The sequence below is a fragment of the Indicator indicator genome, chromosome 16 (genome assembly GCF_027791375.1).
Source record: "Indicator indicator isolate 239-I01 chromosome 16, UM_Iind_1.1, whole genome shotgun sequence".
Lineage (NCBI taxonomy): Eukaryota > Metazoa > Chordata > Aves > Piciformes > Indicatoridae > Indicator > Indicator indicator.
The window spans coordinates 12284331-12302228 of record NC_072025.1 but is presented as its reverse complement, the minus strand read 5'-3'; the positions used below and the strand labels follow the sequence as shown (position 1 = coordinate 12302228).

Genomic DNA, 17898 nt, shown 5'->3' with positions numbered 1-17898 from the left:
CTTTGCCTTCATCTTGTCAAAGGCCCTGTTTTCACTAGAAAATAATGTATTTGTCAGGGTCATTTGAACATCTTTCTTCTAATTGGCTGTCCTTAATTTCTTCAGTATTGCTAGCATGTTAAAGTCTCGTTGCTTGAGAAGGAGCTCAAACCCTCCCCTGCCAGCCCCAAGGGCCAAAATAGCTTACCACATATTAGATTCAAGGATTTTCGTTACACTGTCTCTGTGAGAATTAATGGACTACTCTGTGTGGAGTGTCAGATGAGATGATAGAATAGTCCTTTATGGCCAAGCTCAACTTGTTCATGGCTACCAGGAGAACACTTCCAGATGAGATCAGAAAGACAAGTTTAAGACCTACAGCATGTCCAAGAAACTTCAAATTTACTTTAACAGTAGCAGTTTTCCTTGTTTCAGCTTGTCTCTCACCAAGACATTAGAAGTCACCTTTCCAAGGATGTAATGTGTATTTGCAGAGGGTTGTGTTAAGCTAGCAATAAAATATTATCCATTACGAATTTCAGAGTACAGAGAAGTCAGATTTTTTTTTTTTTATAATATACTTACTGGCATTACAGTTGAATAAATTTGCTAGAGGTGATGATTTTGAACATTAAGTCAACATTTTTTTTATTTTCTTGTCATTCTATTATCAACATATTGCTAACATTCTTGATAAAGTACCTGGAAGTATGTCAAATAATAGTGTCACTTTTGGAGGATTTCATCTAGTCCTAGGGTCACATAAGGTGAGATAGATTAGCTAATAACCTCATACAGGTAGCTGTAACTGTATAAAAGTCATTGGAATATATCTGAGCTCTCCTTACTGTTTGGGTTTTCCCCCCCAGAAAAATACTGATAGAGACTTTTAAGAAGCTGTACCACCCTAGAAGAGACATAAGTAACAACATTAACATGCCTGCTGTGGCATCTGTACCTAAGGAGCTGTATCTCTGTACTTCATTGAAAGATCTCAACAAGAAGACAGAAATAAAACCCGAAAAAACAAGTACAAAGAGGTACATATATATTTTAGTTTATTTTGGATTACTATTAAAAGTGGTATTGCTACTCTTCTGAGCAGGTTCCAAAACAACCAAAACAATGTTGTGGACCTAAATTTCCTCAGTTATTTCTGTTGGATATAAAATCTTTGACAGTCTTATGTATAGCTCTCAGCTATCACTCAGACACTTATTACCTATGGAAGGTAATGTGAAATATATGGCAAAACATGATTTGAACAGAGCATGATGCTCATGAAAACCTGGGCGCTTTGAGAAAAGGCTATGTGAATGCAAATTCTCAAAATGATAAAAAGGTTAGGAAGTGTGTGTCTAGAAAATATTGTACCTCTAGCATTTTAGACAATTGCCTGATCCATTTTCTCTGACTATGAATTAGTTTTTCCTCAAAAAAAAAATTTACAAGGGAAAAAGTGCCTTTTTTTACCTATATCTCAGTATGCTATTTAATTGTGGATGAATTTAAATAAGGACAGTAAACTAGCAGAGAGAAACATTATTTAGAGGAGCATGACTGTAATTCATACTTAGTGAAAGTCTTATGATATGCTTAATATCAGATGGTTAATACGTAGACAGAGGCTATGAACACTTAAAATGGCATCTCATTATAAAAGGGTGTTTGGGGACAAGTCAACAATCACATACTTTACTCTTCTTTGATTTCAGTTATGTGCAGAGTGCCCTTAAGATTTTCAAGGCAGCAGAGGAAAGCAGATTGGACCGAGACGAAGAAAAAGCTTACATCCTATATATGAAATATGTGACTGTTTATAACTTTATTAAAAAGAGACCTGATTTTAAGCAGCAACAGGTATAAAACCTTTCTCAAAGACCTCTTCTGCATTGGTAGAAGTGTTAGAAGTACAGAGAATTACACTAATGCGCATTCAAAGAGTTACACTAGTATGAAGTAAACTGTCTCATTTATGGTGATAGCTCTGTTCTTCCCCTTCTTGACAAGTCTGTTGTTAATTGCTTTTTACAGTTTACTTGCAATGCACTTAAGATATATGAATTGTCAGGTCTGTGATAATTTTTCAGGGAAAGGTATTTCTGTCATCTTTCCCATTCAGATTGGTCTTGGTGCAATTGCCTTGGCTATCCTGTATTTGTGAACACTGTGGAATAATTTTATTTAAGAACTCATGTTTGAGAGGAAAATATTTTGATCCAAACCAGTTTCTTTTGTTGGCACAAATAATTATAATACCAATTCTCTGTACATTAGTGGTCCTTGATATGCACTGAAGTAGGCATTATTAAGCTGTACTATTAATATGTGGGGTCATGCTTGTAATTTTAGGATTATTTTCATTCAATTCTTGGACCTACAAATTTAAAAAAAGCTATTGAAGAAGCTGAAAGACTGTCAGACAGCCTTAAACTCAGGTACGTGAATACAGTTAATAGATAAGGTATTGTTTGTTATACCTGAATCCCATACACCTGAAATTGCAGGGTTTCATGTAATTTAGTAGTAAGGGTTTGCACTTGAGCAGACCCTAGATACCCAAAATTTTTGAGAGCTTATATTATTTGTCTACAAAAGTCTTGTTATTAAAGATGGTTTTTTATTTTGTCATCACATTCTCCAATAACTTGCCACTGTATACAGTACTCATGGTGTCTTGATTTTTGGAAACGATAGTTTGTTGATACTGTTTCCTGGTTTTGTTTAATGAGTAGTGAAAAACTCACGAGATATAAACTGTATATATCCTAGAGCCATTTCCTCCTTACCCTTTTTATCATGAGGTCACTTGAAACCAAATACACTAATGAACGTTCCTAATATTTACATATGTTTAAAAGTTATCCTAGTGTGGATTTAGTTTACACTAAAGAAACACCATTGATTCTTTAGGTAGGTGCTATACCTTTTCTCTGCCTCTGCAACATGCCAACTCAAGGAATTGAGCAGTTTTGCTATAGTATGTAACTGAGCTGATGGTAACAGGCTTTTGGGTAGCTCATTTACAACTGTCAAGCTACATGTCTTTGGGCCATAAGGCACAAAATTGTGTTGGTAAGTTGGAAGGTGGAATCTATCTTCAGGTAATATTTAGTGCAGTATGCCTTGCTTCCAATCTGATCTGCTTCTCACATGCTTAATGAGTATCTTTCTTGCCCTTTTCTCACCCTTTTAGCTCTTTCCCTTCAGCTAGGCACATTTCCCTTCCCATGCCCTCCCCCCCAATATTGCTGTGAAAGCATAATCATAAGCATAATTCCCTTTGAAGTGCTTGATCCCTAAAGTTTAGTTGGACAAGGGAAAAAGAGTGTAGTTACATACACGTGAAAAGAGACTTTCCAAAGATGTCTCATGATACTGTGCATGAAGCAATCTTGAAGTTTACCTTTTTTTAGAGTCTAACAGAGCTACAAGTTCACTGCAGAAGTAAACACTGATAGAATTATAGAAACTCAAAATTCTTTCAGGACTTACTGATTAGTAAGCCACAACTTACTCTGAAAGGAACCAAGTTTTGAAAGTTGACACAATTAATAACTTCCAGCTACTCTTAAAGGGAATACAAATGAAACATGACTCCTGTGTAACTACAGAAGTGGTTTCAGGGAAATTGTGTAATTTCTTCTTCAGGCAGTAGGCCAGCAAATAGTTTGAATGTTAATTGTTAACTAAAGGTGGGGCTACTGAATCATTTATATAAGAGCAGAATATCTACATGAATGACCTACTACATGCTTCAAAGGCTTAAGTGGGAAATTGATGGGTAAATATTCCATATTGAAGGAATTAAACTAAACCCTAAAACATGCTTTGTCATTAACTCCAGATGAGAACAAAAATCCACTAACTATGTTTTGCCAAATTAAGAAGCCTGTTTGAAAAATAAAATTGCAAACTTGCAGCCTCCTTCCTATTAGTAACCAATTAGTGGAATAGATTTGGAGACAGAATTTGATTTAATGATCTAGTTTTTTAGCATAGTACTTTAGATATGAAATGCAGCTATATTGTCATCATCATTTTAATTCTATTAGGCAGCATCTGATCAACATGAGCAATTACTAATATAGTTTGGTAGTCATTTTTCACTGCTTGGTTCAGTCATCAAAATTGTTAGTTCAAAACTTTCTATTCTATTATGGATGACTAGTAACCTTTAAGCTTCTCAGTTACATTAAGTATAATGGAATCCTATTTAACAGTGATGTGACTATACAAACCTGCAGTTGGTGATCTAAAATCTACAGTTTGGAGGTCACTGGTTTACAATATCATGATTGTCCTTACAGTGGCAAAAGGCTGAAGGTGCTAATTGTAAAGGCTTTATGAAAAGGACAACTGTATGCAAGACCTAGCTCCACCAAAACTCTTTGGCTATACTTGATTCTTACTTTAACTTCACTGTAGGACATAACAGTATTATCAAGTCAGCTTACATTCTGAAGGTGACTGTTACCATGTAAATAGTTCTGATCCAACTTCTCAGAAACAGGAAATTTAGATAATTGAGCTATCTTACTTCTAACTTATTGTTAGCTCTGTTGCAAAGCTGAGTGAAATACCCAGGATGATTGTTACCATATATTGAAGCTTACCTGTAAGTCTTGCTCTTTCCTCTACAAAATGAAGAGACTGTTACATTTAGTGACACTATAACTAAGCCTTTACCCCAGGTTTAGAGAGAAAAAAATTTAGTTAGCCTAATGTTAGCCTTAGTGGCTATGAAATAGGACCAAAATCAAGATTTGAGAATAAGAAAATCAACCCAACAGCCCAAGAGTGGTAGAAATAATGCCACACAGTTTTGGAGGAAAATTATGTTTGTTTGAAATACAAAAATTGACAATACTTCTAACCTTTTTTTAAAGTTTAAATACTTCCCTCCTATGACTTAGTGATTCTGATGTTAATTTTCTAGGGCTAGCCAAAAATACAATATTGGGGAAAAAAGGCTTTTTTTTTTTTTTAATAGATATGAGGAAGCTGAAGTTCGGAAAAAACTTGAAGAGAGGGACAGACAGGAGCTGCAGAAAAAGCAGGAACCAAAAGATGATGGAAAGAGTTCAACCAAAAATGCCTCAGAAAGTGCTGTGGATTCCAAAGGAAAAAACCAAAAGGTAACTGAAGATGTTCACAAACTTTCTAACTCCCTCTATGTTTTGGTTTCATCTAGCATTTTATCTCTACTAGTAGGCATTTCCAGTTCAGAATCATGGGGTTTAAAAATGAGTTTACACTCCCCATAATGCTGCTTTGACATTTCTTTGGAAGAGGCTCTACCAGCCTCCAAGCCTTGCAGACTAAGTTTTTGTAAAGTCAAGATTCTTCTTTATAATACAAGGGGGTAGTGTAAGAATACCCAAATAATGATGATAAGCTGGTATGTTATGGATAACACATCTCTCATTTGGAAGAGGACTGACTTTTCAGTAATAGTCTGGAAAGAAACTCTTCACAGATACTGCACAGATTTCATCTAGCAGAGGATGTTCTAGGTTGTATTACTTTTATACTATTTTCTGTCTAGGTACATTTGTTCACACATCTGTAGAAGAAACTTCCCTTTTTTTGAGGTGTCTTCCTTTGGTTTACAGTGTGACCATTTTCCTTTATGAGAGTGTCTGTTGGCTGCCTTGGTTCTGAGTATTAGATATTACAGAAACTTTTGTTTTTTTCCTTTGCAACACAGATTAATGGTGAGAGAAAGCCTTCACTGGAAAGAAAGGATCAGCCTGACAGTCTGAGTAGTGGTAAGAAATGCAGCATTCACAGCAAGATGAAAAAAGTCTCCATTTGACTATGCATTTATTACCTAAGCAGTTGTGATTTCAGAGTATTTTGATGAAATTCTAGTATCCTGCAGTTTGGTAGTTGTGTCTTAGTAATTAGGCTCTGCATTGCAGCCTGCATCACTTCTTTTGAATTTAGAAAACTCTACATAACAGCTTCATAACTTAACACTTGAATTATAGTAAAGGCAAACTAGCCCTTAAAGTGGTCAAATTAGAAAGTCTCAGCTGATAAGAAAAAAATCTAGGCAAGGCTGAAATGTGTCAGCTTTTTCAAGTAAGTTTTTTTTCTTCCCCTTTCCAGTCTTCTGGGTTTTTTAACTCCTGGAATGATCTATGAAAGCGTTATTTAGAATTCTTAGCTGAAGAGGAAGATCTGCAGTGTGTAGCTTACAAATGCTTGCTTATACAGACAACAAAAAGTTAAAATAGTTTATCATTGAAGCTTTCAGTGTCAGGCCTAAGTCAGCAAATCAGGTGCTAATCACTATAGCAGTGGGAAGAAGTGCTCCACCATGTTTGTTCTGTAGTGTCTCACCTTTGTGACTTTGTAGTACTTCTGTGTTCTGTTCCACCTGTTTGCAGCCTTGATTGGGCCAGTCAGATGTGACCATAGCTATCTCCATTTATAATGTAGCCTTTTGCATCTAATACCTTCTCTGTTTGAAGGAGCAGTCACACCTGAGAAACTGTTTGCTATGATGTCAGACAGAAATACTGAATTAATTATAATGGATGCTCGAAGATTGAAGGATTATCAGGAATCATGTATTCCAAGATCCATCAGTGTCCCAGAAGAAGCTATCAGTCCTGGGTATGAAACAATGTTAAGTGGTAGTGAAATACTTTGTAATTTTATAACCTGACTGAAGAAAAATAATAATAATAATACTTGTACTCTTAGTTTTGAAGCCCCTGATAATATACCTGTGGGTGAGATGTATCTGGACAGCTCTGTTGTTGCATGTACTGACTTAAAAGACTGAGCATACTTATTTTATTCAAGCACATAAACATCTGGATTACATAATGCTGGACAAAATGCTACTTGTACATTTGTCTTTAAATGCATGCTAATACATTTCAGAGTTACTGCTAATTGGATTGAAGCTAGACTCCCAGAGGACTCTAAAGATCCATGGAAGAGGAGAGGACACTTTGATTATGTTATACTGCTAGACTGGTTTAGTTCTGCTGAAGACTTAAAGATAGGAACAACTCTTCAGAGCCTGAAAGATGCACTTTTTAAGGTTGGCAAGTTTCACATTTTATATTATTCTTACATATGAAAGTCTTAAAGCACCTGTAATCACTAAGTATATGGAAGACATTATGACACTTTAGGCAATCATCTTTGTTTCAGCTTTCAAAGACTGCTTTTTTCTGATAGCAGAAGTGTTGTCTGAAGTTTCACACTGCCCTATTAGGAAGTGAATCTTTCTATATTGGAAATATTCAGACCCTGTCGTAGGTAGAGCTGGGAACCTAACTGCCAAACGTGCTCCTAAGCCAAGGAAGAACCCTGTTGCCCAAAAGGGGTTTTGCAGCCTGTTTAGTTCTTACTTAATCTTAAAAACAACCTGTCTCAGTGTAATGATTAGGCGTAGAAATTTCAACAACACTGCTAAAATGTAAAAAACTTTTTATTTTCATGTAATTTTATTTCAAACTTGTTTTTTTTTTTCTTTTAGTGGGAAAGCAAAACTATACTGAAGAATGAACCTTTAGTTCTAGAAGGAGGTTATGAAAACTGGCTCCTTTGTTTTCCCCAGTATACAACAAATGCTAAAGTAACTCCACCCCAGCATAACAGAAGTGAAGCCATGACTGTTTCTTGTAAGTATAAAGGATGACACCCCCCTCCCCCAAGTGTTTATAATTACTGGGTATATCTTTAATTTATTCAGATATGATTGGGATAGCCTTGTTCTGCCCAAATTTAAATTTTGGGGTGGAATGTGGGTATTACTCTGTTTTTGTTTTGAGAGTTCTCTCATGCTTCTCTCCTCTACCCCCTCCTAAAGTGGATTTTACATATCCATCCCTGGAAGAGCCAGCTCCCGTTCCACCTGTTACTGGTACAAAGCCATCTCCAGCAGAAGTTATTGAAAATGAAGAATCAGAAGATAATTTAGAAGAGAGACTAAAATCACTTAACAGACCAAACATAAAGGATGCTGCTGTTCCAAAATCTGACAGTTCATTTGTAGTAAATCCAGTACCAATTTCAAGAAGTATCCCTGAGGTAAGTGGTGTTTCTTTTTTTTCCTCAGAGTTAGTACATGGTTAGTCTATTAGAGATCCACCACATGCAGAAGCTTAAGTCTACAAGAAAACATACTCTACATTTATTTAAACCTTATAGACAAATATATTGGTACAGACACTATTGGTGGCCTGTGAAGCCATGGTAACTGATCTACAGAACTAATGAAACTATACTTAGCAAAATTGCAGAGCTTTTCTTCGCTATTTTTATAAGAGCCATTGAGAAATTAAAGGTGAACAATTGATGATAATTCAAAAAGTGTATAAGCTAACTTTGAGTAGAAAAGCATATATAAAGAAATACAGGGAGGGCAGTTAGGCTGTGGCTTGCTTTGGCTATTCCAAAGGTCTGCTTTACAGCAATAGTATCTTCCCTCAAACACGTAGGTGGCTTGCACCCTTGGACCAGTAATAAAAACATTAGGATTTGTTTCTTCCTTTCGTGGGCATAAAGCCTGCTAAAAAGAATTCACTATAAAAGAATGTTCTCCTTAGGATAAACTTACCAGTTTCAGCCTTCTAGATACTGTCTTCAATACAGACATCAGCCAAGGAACTGTAAAATGTAAAGACTCTGTTTCTGTTCTTCTGTGAACCAGGCAGCTTTTAGTTTCTTCAAAACTCCAACTTTAACATTAAAAAGACACTTACCCTCCTAAGTCTGACCATAAGCCATTCTTAAATACCTCCTTCCATCAAGCATACCTGCCTTAATCATGTGCTGTGTCACATGATCGAGAGCCAAGCCCAAATTAGAATGCCTGATTGCTCTACAATGTTCATCTTTGAAAGCTTGTAAATAATGAGTTGTAGCAATCAGTGCTTAATGCTGTCCTTATGGTTCTGTAGGGCTTGTTTATTCTTACCTGACACCTGGAAGTTAATACCTAATTTTACTAACAAGCAATTTGAATTACCAGATTTAATGAAATTGAAAGTTCACTTTCTCTTTGGTAGAAGTCAGTTTTGTATCATCTTTATCCTCTTGTAAATTTCCCTTAGAAAAAGCTTAGCTAACAGAACAGTAATAACTGTAGCAAAACGTTGTTCTACACCTTGTGTTACAGGTTGATCGTACTAAAAAGCCTTCCCTAAAAATCCCTGATGATAACAGGCCAAAGCCTCAAAGTACAGCCAGTGACAGCCAGCCTGTTGAGAATGGACGAATAGTTCCAGACCGGTCCACAAAGCCACTGCATGACACAAAGATTGTTCTGACAGAAGAAGAAAAGAGTCGTGTGCATGCAGAAACTGCTGCTCTGCTGGAGAAGAACAGGCAGGAGAAAGAACTTCGGGAGAGGAAACAAGAAGAACAGAAAGAGAGACTCAGACAAGAAAAGGAAGAACAAGAACGAAAAGCAAGACAAGAACAGAAGGAAAAGGAACAGAAAGAAAAGTTACAGCAATCCAAAGAGGACAGAGAACAGGAGAGGGATTTACAAATGAAAAGAGAACAGGAGGAAAGGGAACAAGAAAGAGCACGCAAAGAAGCAATGGAAGCAAAAAAGCAAAATAAAAATGAAGTAGAAAGCATTGGTGCAAAAAGGGTTGAGGTAGACAAAATATCAATGGAAGAAAGAGAAAAAGGAACTCGAACACCAGAAACACAGCGGCGGCCACTGGGTGATGCACATCAGACCTCTGTGACTGTTTCAGGCAAGGTTAGTGGAAAAAAAGAAAATGGTCACCAAATGTCAAGTATTCAGGATGATTTGTGAGAGCATACTCTAGTGTCAATCTAGAAATTTTAAATATGTTGCATTTATTTAGGCCATAAATGTGGAGGAGAAAGTGAAAACCAAAATACAAATAGGTTGATTTAATTTTTTTATTTTATCACAAGACAACTTCAACTGTTGCTCATAGGTAGGCATGAAATTCCCATGGAATAATAAAACTTCCCACTGACATGCATCTGGAAGAGGTGGCTCATAGAGTGCAAGTCTGTTTCCAAAATAGAGACATGGTGGCATTTTATGTCTTTTGTATGAGACAGTTGCTGTGTATTGTACTGCTGTAACACACACTAGGGACAGAATTGACATCACCAACAGACTCTGTAGTGCCCCCAGCTGCCTACATGCCAATGTAACAGGATTCGGGTGGCTGACATAGGAAGCGGAGCAGCACTCTAGTATTTTTGCTGAGAACAGTCCCATTTCAACTCTTCGTGGGGGCAGGAGTCACAGTTCCTTCTATCCTTAAATACTTTGAAAAAAAATGCAGAATTTAATAATGTAAAAATAATCTGATCATGAAGCAGGAGCCATTTGTGAAGCTGAGCTAATAACCACAGAATCATAGAATGGTTTCCCCCTAATGGAAGAGGTGCCTTTAAAGCTATTTCTCAAGAACATGCGTTAGGATATGTTTCTCTCCCTTTGCAACTGCAGTTACTCTTTGACCAAACTTTGGTGAAAATGAAGAAGCAAGCACAGTCACTTTTGAGCTTTTGACTGACAGCAGCCTCAGATAAATGACTACCTACAAGAAAAGAAGTTCAGAACGTTGGTGGCACAGTTTGCCTTTTTCTTGGAGAAGTAAACTGTGGAAAAGTCCTTCATTTAAAAACATTTTAAAACACAGCTTTTGGGAAGAAAGTAGCGTAGGTGGAACTTCTGTACTTTATTGCTGAGCTCTTGAAGTTACATAAAAGATTGTCTTATGTAATACAACATTCAGCTACAAAGGCTGTTCCAGTGAATTGCCTGTAGTATGGATTAGGAAGAATAAAAATGTGTGGATACCTCTTGCAACCTCTTCTTTGTGGTATGTGGCACATAACAACCAACAAAGAAATAACTCTGCTTTTTCCCTATTTTGCTTTATCAGCATTCTTTACTCACAGTCCAAATGAAAATTGAAAGCCTTCTCTCAAAATCTTTTACAGCAAACTGGGGTTAAAGGACAACCAGACAGTGGAGCTCAAAAGCCAGGACCCCTTAGAGAGGATTCTGAACAAGATACTGAAAGACTTAAAGTAAATACAATGTATTTTATGTAGCCAAAACAAATCAAGTGCAGATTGTTATGTTACATTCCACCTCATTTCTAAGTCGTCATCTTAAGAAAAGACCATGCCAGCTGTTAAGTTTTTTTTCATTTGCCATAATCATCTAAAAAAACTACTTGAAGCTTTAACTAGAAGGCTTCATATGTATTCTGTTGGGAGTAAGAAGCATTCCACGCTTACTCATCATCTCACGCGTACTGCTTCATGTCCTGCTTTGAAAGGGAGAAAAGATCATCCTTATGTGATTAACAGAAGCACATATTCCTAATCTAGTAGTCTCTTTAGGGAAGAAATTGAGTATCCAGACTTTTGTGAGACTGGATTGCCTTCCTTTTCTGGAGCATGTCAACAAATGGGTTTTGTTTCAATTCAGCAATAGAAAGCAGTGGTACTATATTACCACTACAGTGAATTGGATTTCCAGCTATAACCAAGGATTTCTTTCCGAACTGTTTTGCATTGAGTCATATAATTCTGTAGGGGGTTGACAGGCAGCTTGCTGCTCTGCATAAGTCACTGTGTGTACCTTACATTTCTGTTTATTTATTAGTCTCAGCGGGAGCCATTAATAAGAGCAAGAAGTGAAGAAATGGGAAGGATAATACCAGGACTGCCTGCAGGCTGGGCAAAGGTAACTTTCTATTCTGATGTCACAATCAAGTTGCCTTGTGCAGTTTCATAGTACAGTTCAATTGTGCCTTATTTCTAAGTTTGATCTTGTTTGGGGTTTGGTTTTGTCTGTTGCCTTTTTTTTTTTTTTTTTAATCACTTTCCCCCTTCAACTTCCAGATGTTTATTTTCTGAATTTTAACATTATTTGTAATGAAACCAGGAGAGCTCATTTGCTGTTTCTGGTACTAGGCAATTATCTTTAATGCACGTTGTGGTGAAAGTGATGCCTTCCAGTAAATTTTAATCCCCTAAGTATTGACGCCAGTCATAACCATCAGCATCTCAACATTTGAAAAAATCATGCACTATTCTTACGTTAGTTTAAAAATAGGTAAGTTAAGGATGGATTTTTTACTTGGTTTTGAAACTTTTTTCTTTTTCTTCCCCAAGTTTCTGGATCCAATCACTGGAACCTTTCGTTACTATCACTCACCAACAAATACTGTTCAAATGTATCCACCAGAAATGGCTCCTTCATCCACTCCTCCATCAACCCCTCCAACTCATAAACCCAAGCCCCAGGTGACTGTTGAACGAGAAAGAGAACACTCCAAACTGAAGCGTTCCTACTCTTCCCCAGACATAACCCAAGCCATTCATGAGGAAGAGAAGAAAAGAATTCCTCTAACTCCTGCAGTCAATCGTGACAATAAGTAGGTTCAATAAGTTCTACTACACTTCATGCAGTAGGAGGTCATGCAGGACTGAAATTCATTAATTTTCTAAGTAGGTTTGAGAGGATACTAGACTCTTACATTTCAGTGCCAGAAGTTCAGTGTACAGGGCAGCTATCTTTGAAGAACTAATGTAGCCGTTGGGTGCTAAAGTGAATTTCAGAGATCATGTTGTAACTGGACGACAGCTGCTTTCTGAGTTGTGGTATTTGTGTTAACATGTTAAATGCAGAGTTTTAAGTTTTTGAACTGGGTTAAATCAACAGCTAACTCTTCAACTGTGAATCTAAAAGAGCCCCAGAACAAGTACTGGAGGCTGTAACTCAGCCTCATGATAGGCCGGTGTGTGTGTGGATTTCTCACTATGGCATTGGCTGGTTTTGAATACCTTAAACAGTGGCAGTTGGTGATACCTGTGCCAGGACATTTCATTCCCTGTGAGGGAGGGTGGTTCTGTTGGTTATGTGCATGGCCTTGTAAAGTCTGAGACTCCTAAAGAATAATTTCTTCTTACAGACCAGTCTGTTACACAAAAGCTGAAATTTCAAGACTGTCTGCGTCACAGATTCGGAATCTTAATCCTGTGTTTGGGGGATCGGGACCAGCTCTTACAGGACTTCGTAACCTAGGGAACACTTGCTATATGAATTCCATACTACAGTGTCTGTGCAATGCACCTCACCTTGCTGATTATTTTAACAGAAACTTGTATCAAGATGATATCAACAGGTAACAATCTCATTCTGACCAAAAATATCACTTAGCGGGAGTAAGGGAGAGTTGTTTGGGGTTTTTTAAGTAGGAGACAAATGCTAAATGTTAAGAGTCTTGATGCTTTCAAAATCAATGTGTGTGATGGGACAGGATTTACTGGACAATCTTAATTAAATCGTGCTTACCACATTAATAATGTAAATGTACTAGAGTCTCCTAAAACCAAGCAGAACATTTAAATAGCATTTTACAAAACAAGCTGGGAACAGCTGTACCTCCCATCAGCCTAGTCCTGAATATGGAACCAAAGCAGTGCCAAAGCAGACAGATGTTTTAACTCAGTCCAGCAGCCAATTTTTCTTGGTCTAAAGAAATTACTTCAAAATTGGGACAGTGTGGTGAATTAATAGCAGCAGCATTTTTTTTTTAATTACTTGAAAGGCTCACTTTTTGGTTTTTCATCTGTTTAACTGTATAGGTCAAATTTCCTGGGGCATAAAGGTGAAGTGGCCGAAGAGTTTGGTGTAATAATGAAAGCTTTATGGACAGGACAGTATAAATATATCAGTCCAAAAGACTTTAAAATTACAATTGGGAAGATTAATGACCAATTTGCAGGATATAGCCAACAGGACTCCCAAGAACTGCTTCTATTTCTAATGGATGGCTTGCATGAAGATCTGAATAAAGTAAGCAATACACTTGTAACTAATTATTCATCTATCAGCTGATCAAGAGAAATAATGTTTTTTAAAGATTCTCTTTCTTCCTAAGAGGTTTATGTTACTGGAACCCTGTATGGAAGGAAGTGGGAGTATTCAGAGTTAAAGCAGGAATTTAATTTGAAATTACTGGAGGGAGTAATGGAAGAAATCTTTAAAAATACTTAAATATTCATGCAAATATTCAATAGTGTGCTTGCCTCTAGAGAAGACTTTCTATTTTTGAATGTGTTAATAGATGGCTGTGGTATTTAAACTTCTGTTATTCAGGCTGACAACAGGAAAAGATATAAGGAAGAAAACAATGATCATCTTGATGACTTCAGAGCTGCAGAACTAGCCTGGCTCAAACACAAACAGCTGAATGAGTCCATTATTGTGGCACTCTTTCAAGGCCAGTTCAAATCTACAGTGCAGTGTCTTACTTGTCACAAGAAGTCCCGAACCTTTGAAGCTTTCATGTATTTGTCGTTGCCACTTGCGTCCACTAGTAAATGTACACTGCAGGTATGTGGAACTAGAGAGAAACAGTCTGTGGATTAAAAACACTTCTCTGTGATTTCATTGTGATGTTGCTTCTGCTCAGCCTCTTGACAAAGGGCTTGGCTGCTATTCCACCTTAGCTTACACTAATCTGAGTCATGAACAGATCTGTCTTCATTACTTATTCAGTCCTCTAAAGTTGGGTTTTAAAAATAGGTCATTCCATAAAAGTTTTAAAATACAAGCAGGATGGAAACACTGAAGGTGCAGTAGGAGAAAATACACCCATGGTATTTGTTTTTTTTATAGGTCATAGCATAAACATTTGGTGTTCTTAAATAAAATACTGTAGGTATATTTTGAAGCACTTGCAGCTAATTAATACACTTAGTAAAATCTAATTCCACACATGGATTTAACTCATTTTTCCTTTTTTTTTTTTTTTTTTTTTATGAAGCATAACATGCAGATAATTGATGCAAGGTAACAACCAACGTGGAAACAAACACTCTTAGCTACACTTCTGTAGGCACCTGCCTTTCACAATCCTTTTGTGTTTTATTTTAGGAATGCCTTAGATTGTTCTCCAAAGAAGAGAAGCTCACTGATAACAATAGGTTTTACTGTAGCCATTGCAAAACTCGAAGGGATTCTTTGAAAAAAATAGAAATTTGGAAATTGCCACCTGTTCTTCTTGTGCACTTGAAAAGGTAAGAGAAACTGTGTTTGGTGAAAATTAATTAGGGCGAAGTGCCTGGACTGTGATGGAGATTGATTGTTCTAGTGCAGTAGCTAACCGTTTTTAATTAGACTAAGTTCCAGATGTGTTTCCAGTTGTAATCTTGCAAGAATTTTATTCCCCTCCATGTGCTAAGAAACACATGTGCAAACATAATCAAAACTGGGAGCCAAATGCTTTAGTTGAGATCACATCCTGGTTAAAAGCAGGGAAAACAAACATGCTCGATATTCTTGTGACCAACCAATACAGCTTGTGACCAACCTGTAACTTTTAACAATGCTTTTTCATTTTCTAGATTTTCCTATGATGGAAGATGGAAGCAAAAGCTTCAAACTTCTGTAGATTTCCCATTGGAAACTCTTGACCTTTCACAGTATGTTATTGGTCCAAAGAATAACTTGAAGAGATACAATCTGTTTTCAGTATCAGTAAGTAACCATGTCACATTTCAATTGCCAGGGCTTGGGTTAGCCTGTGTGGTTCATCTAGGTTTGCAGGCTGCCTACTTGATTGCAGATTAAGTTGCATTCTAAAAAGAACCCTGGGTATTTAGTAGAAATCTCACTCTGTAGTTCACTTCCCTAACGAGGAAAGGAATAGCAGCCTTCAAGGACATTAATTATTCTCTTCTGTTTACAGAATCATTATGGTGGGTTGGATGGAGGGCACTACACAGCCTACTGCAAAAACGCTTCGAAACAGCGCTGGTTTAAGTTTGACGACCATGAAGTGTCTGAGATCTCGGCGTCATCTGTGAAATCCTCAGCTGCATATATTCTCTTTTACACCTCTTATGAACAGCGAGCAGTGGAGATGGCCACGTAAAGTAGTCTGGGTTAGGAAAACTGGTTTCCTTGTTATATGAGCAAAGGAGGTATGGGAATGCATCTGAGTATGCAAAGGTGTGACAAGCAGTCACAGCTACAGGGATGGTTGCAGCAGCTTTTCTGCAAGCGAGCTCTTTCTGGTCAGTACTAGTGCTTAGAAATCAGAAGACTGATTAATAATGCTTGTGGTAATCCTGCCATCTGTGAAACCATTTAAAAAGCAAACTTGCATTACCATTTATTAAAAAAAAAAAACAACACAAACCCAACAAGCTATATTTTTAGTCTGCTCCAAAATGAAATTCTAGCTTAGTCATCTGAAATCTATTAACAAGTAGTTTAAAATGTCTTAAGATCCCAAGGCGTATCTTGATTTATTCTTTTTTTTTTCTTTTTTTAATTTTCTTTCACTGATATGGCCTTTTCACATTTCTAACCTTAAGCTTGATTCTACTGTGAATACTCTAGAATGATGTAAACAGTTAGGAATGTAAGTGTACATATTGATTGCATACTTGCACATCAAAACTATGTATATAATAAAATGTTGTCCTTTTTTGTGAGAACCTCTAAAACCCAGAGGATTGTGTTTATTTGCCAGCTCTAAGTAACTGCAACACTACTTTAAAAAGCAGAGCTCTATTTTTTTTTGTTAGCTTTTGTCAATATTTGTGCACTTCAGAGTTATTCTAAACAAATGAGATTTTCCTTTTTAATTTTTTAATATAAATTTTCATGTACACATGCATTAAAGACCTTATGAAGAAATGATTTAAATATATATCCTGTTAAATGTATGTTTGGGTTTGGTGTTTTCATTCTCAACTAGTTGTGTAATGGTCAGAATTCTATACAATGACAAGGTGATCATAGTCACAGTTTAAAAGTTCTTCAGATGGAAAAAAATACTACTGTGTGTAAAATGATTTGTTCAGAAACGATTTTACTTGCATTTTGTGCATTTCCTGCTCTGGATTTGGGTTAGTTTTCCCTCTTGATTAGGTTGGCATTCAAAAATCCTAGATCCTACGTTCTGAGATTTTATCTGCCTATGGGCATGTGTCTTGCTGATGGAATTAAGATCAGGATTGATTGCTTTCCTGAAGCTTACCTGCTATAAACAAATTTGCAGTGCTGGAGGGACAGAAATGAGAGTACTAGAATAATGCCTTTTTCTTTCTCTTACATTAATGGTCACTTCATCCCCTGCTCTCTTCTGAAATACCTACGCTCAGCTGTCTGCTCTCACCTCAGTATCCTACTGTCCATTTTGCAAAGGCAGCTTTAAACTGCAGGATAGACCTAACCAACAGAGAAACAGGCATTTTCAGGTGAGTGCATCTGTATCCTTAGTTTTTATGTTCTTTTGAGGCATGGCAGAGGTCTGTCAAGGAAAACAATCATTAGACCTTGTACAAATGTGACGGGGGCACGTTCCTTAACAGGCGTGGAAGCTGCAATTCCTCTCCCTAGAAATGCCACAACAGAGGATCAGCAATACAAATATTCTATACTTTAATGATAAAACACACCTTGGCTAATGCTGCCAATGAATTCCAGGTGCTGGACTGTTCAATATTCCTTTTCCACAGCTAGCAAATTTTTAATGGTTGCAGAGAAGGCTTTGATGGGTATAGAATAGGACATAAGCTGTGTTAGTCTGCACTGAGGAATGTGGGATCTTGGTGATCAGTTCATCATCAAACCTGTACCAGGATTCAGAGGCTGAGCGCTTGCAGAATGCTGTGTAGTGGCCATTATCCAGAAAACCAGAGTGGTTCTGTAACAAACACCACAATGTTAGAACAGAAGTCTTGGGTTTCCCCCTTACAGGGCAGGAAAAAGTTAGGAATTGGCAATCTTTTTTGTTTTGTTTGCACTTAGAAAAGATGGGAGAGAAGATTCTAGCCTCCTTTGGCCTACAATGAGGAATGATAATTCAAATAAATGCTTTAAAAGGGAGCAATCAGCTGATGTTTATACTTCCTTAT

The 17898-nt window shown here is 37.0% G+C and overlaps 1 protein-coding gene across 2 annotated transcripts; it reads left to right on the top strand.

Moving 5' to 3' along the window:
- The first annotated feature begins 875 nt into the window (after positions 1-875).
- Positions 876-16604, top strand: USP8 (ubiquitin specific peptidase 8). Of its 2 annotated transcripts, none has more exons than XM_054388389.1 (19): positions 876-1022; positions 1698-1842; positions 2335-2420; positions 4976-5120; positions 5693-5753; positions 6465-6606; positions 6880-7042; positions 7484-7628; positions 7817-8037; positions 9128-9721; positions 10951-11040; positions 11624-11704; positions 12136-12398; positions 12936-13148; positions 13612-13822; positions 14126-14362; positions 14906-15048; positions 15376-15508; positions 15720-16604. In XM_054388389.1, exons 1-19 carry the CDS (start codon positions 919-921, stop codon positions 15903-15905), a joined length of 3363 nt encoding a protein of 1120 aa, XP_054244364.1. In that variant the 5' UTR covers positions 876-918; the 3' UTR covers positions 15906-16604. The 2 variants fall into 2 exon arrangements, with proteins under 2 accessions (XP_054244364.1, XP_054244363.1); XM_054388388.1 differs by having other exon boundaries at positions 6462-6606.
- Positions 16605-17898: the final 1294 nt, after the last annotated feature.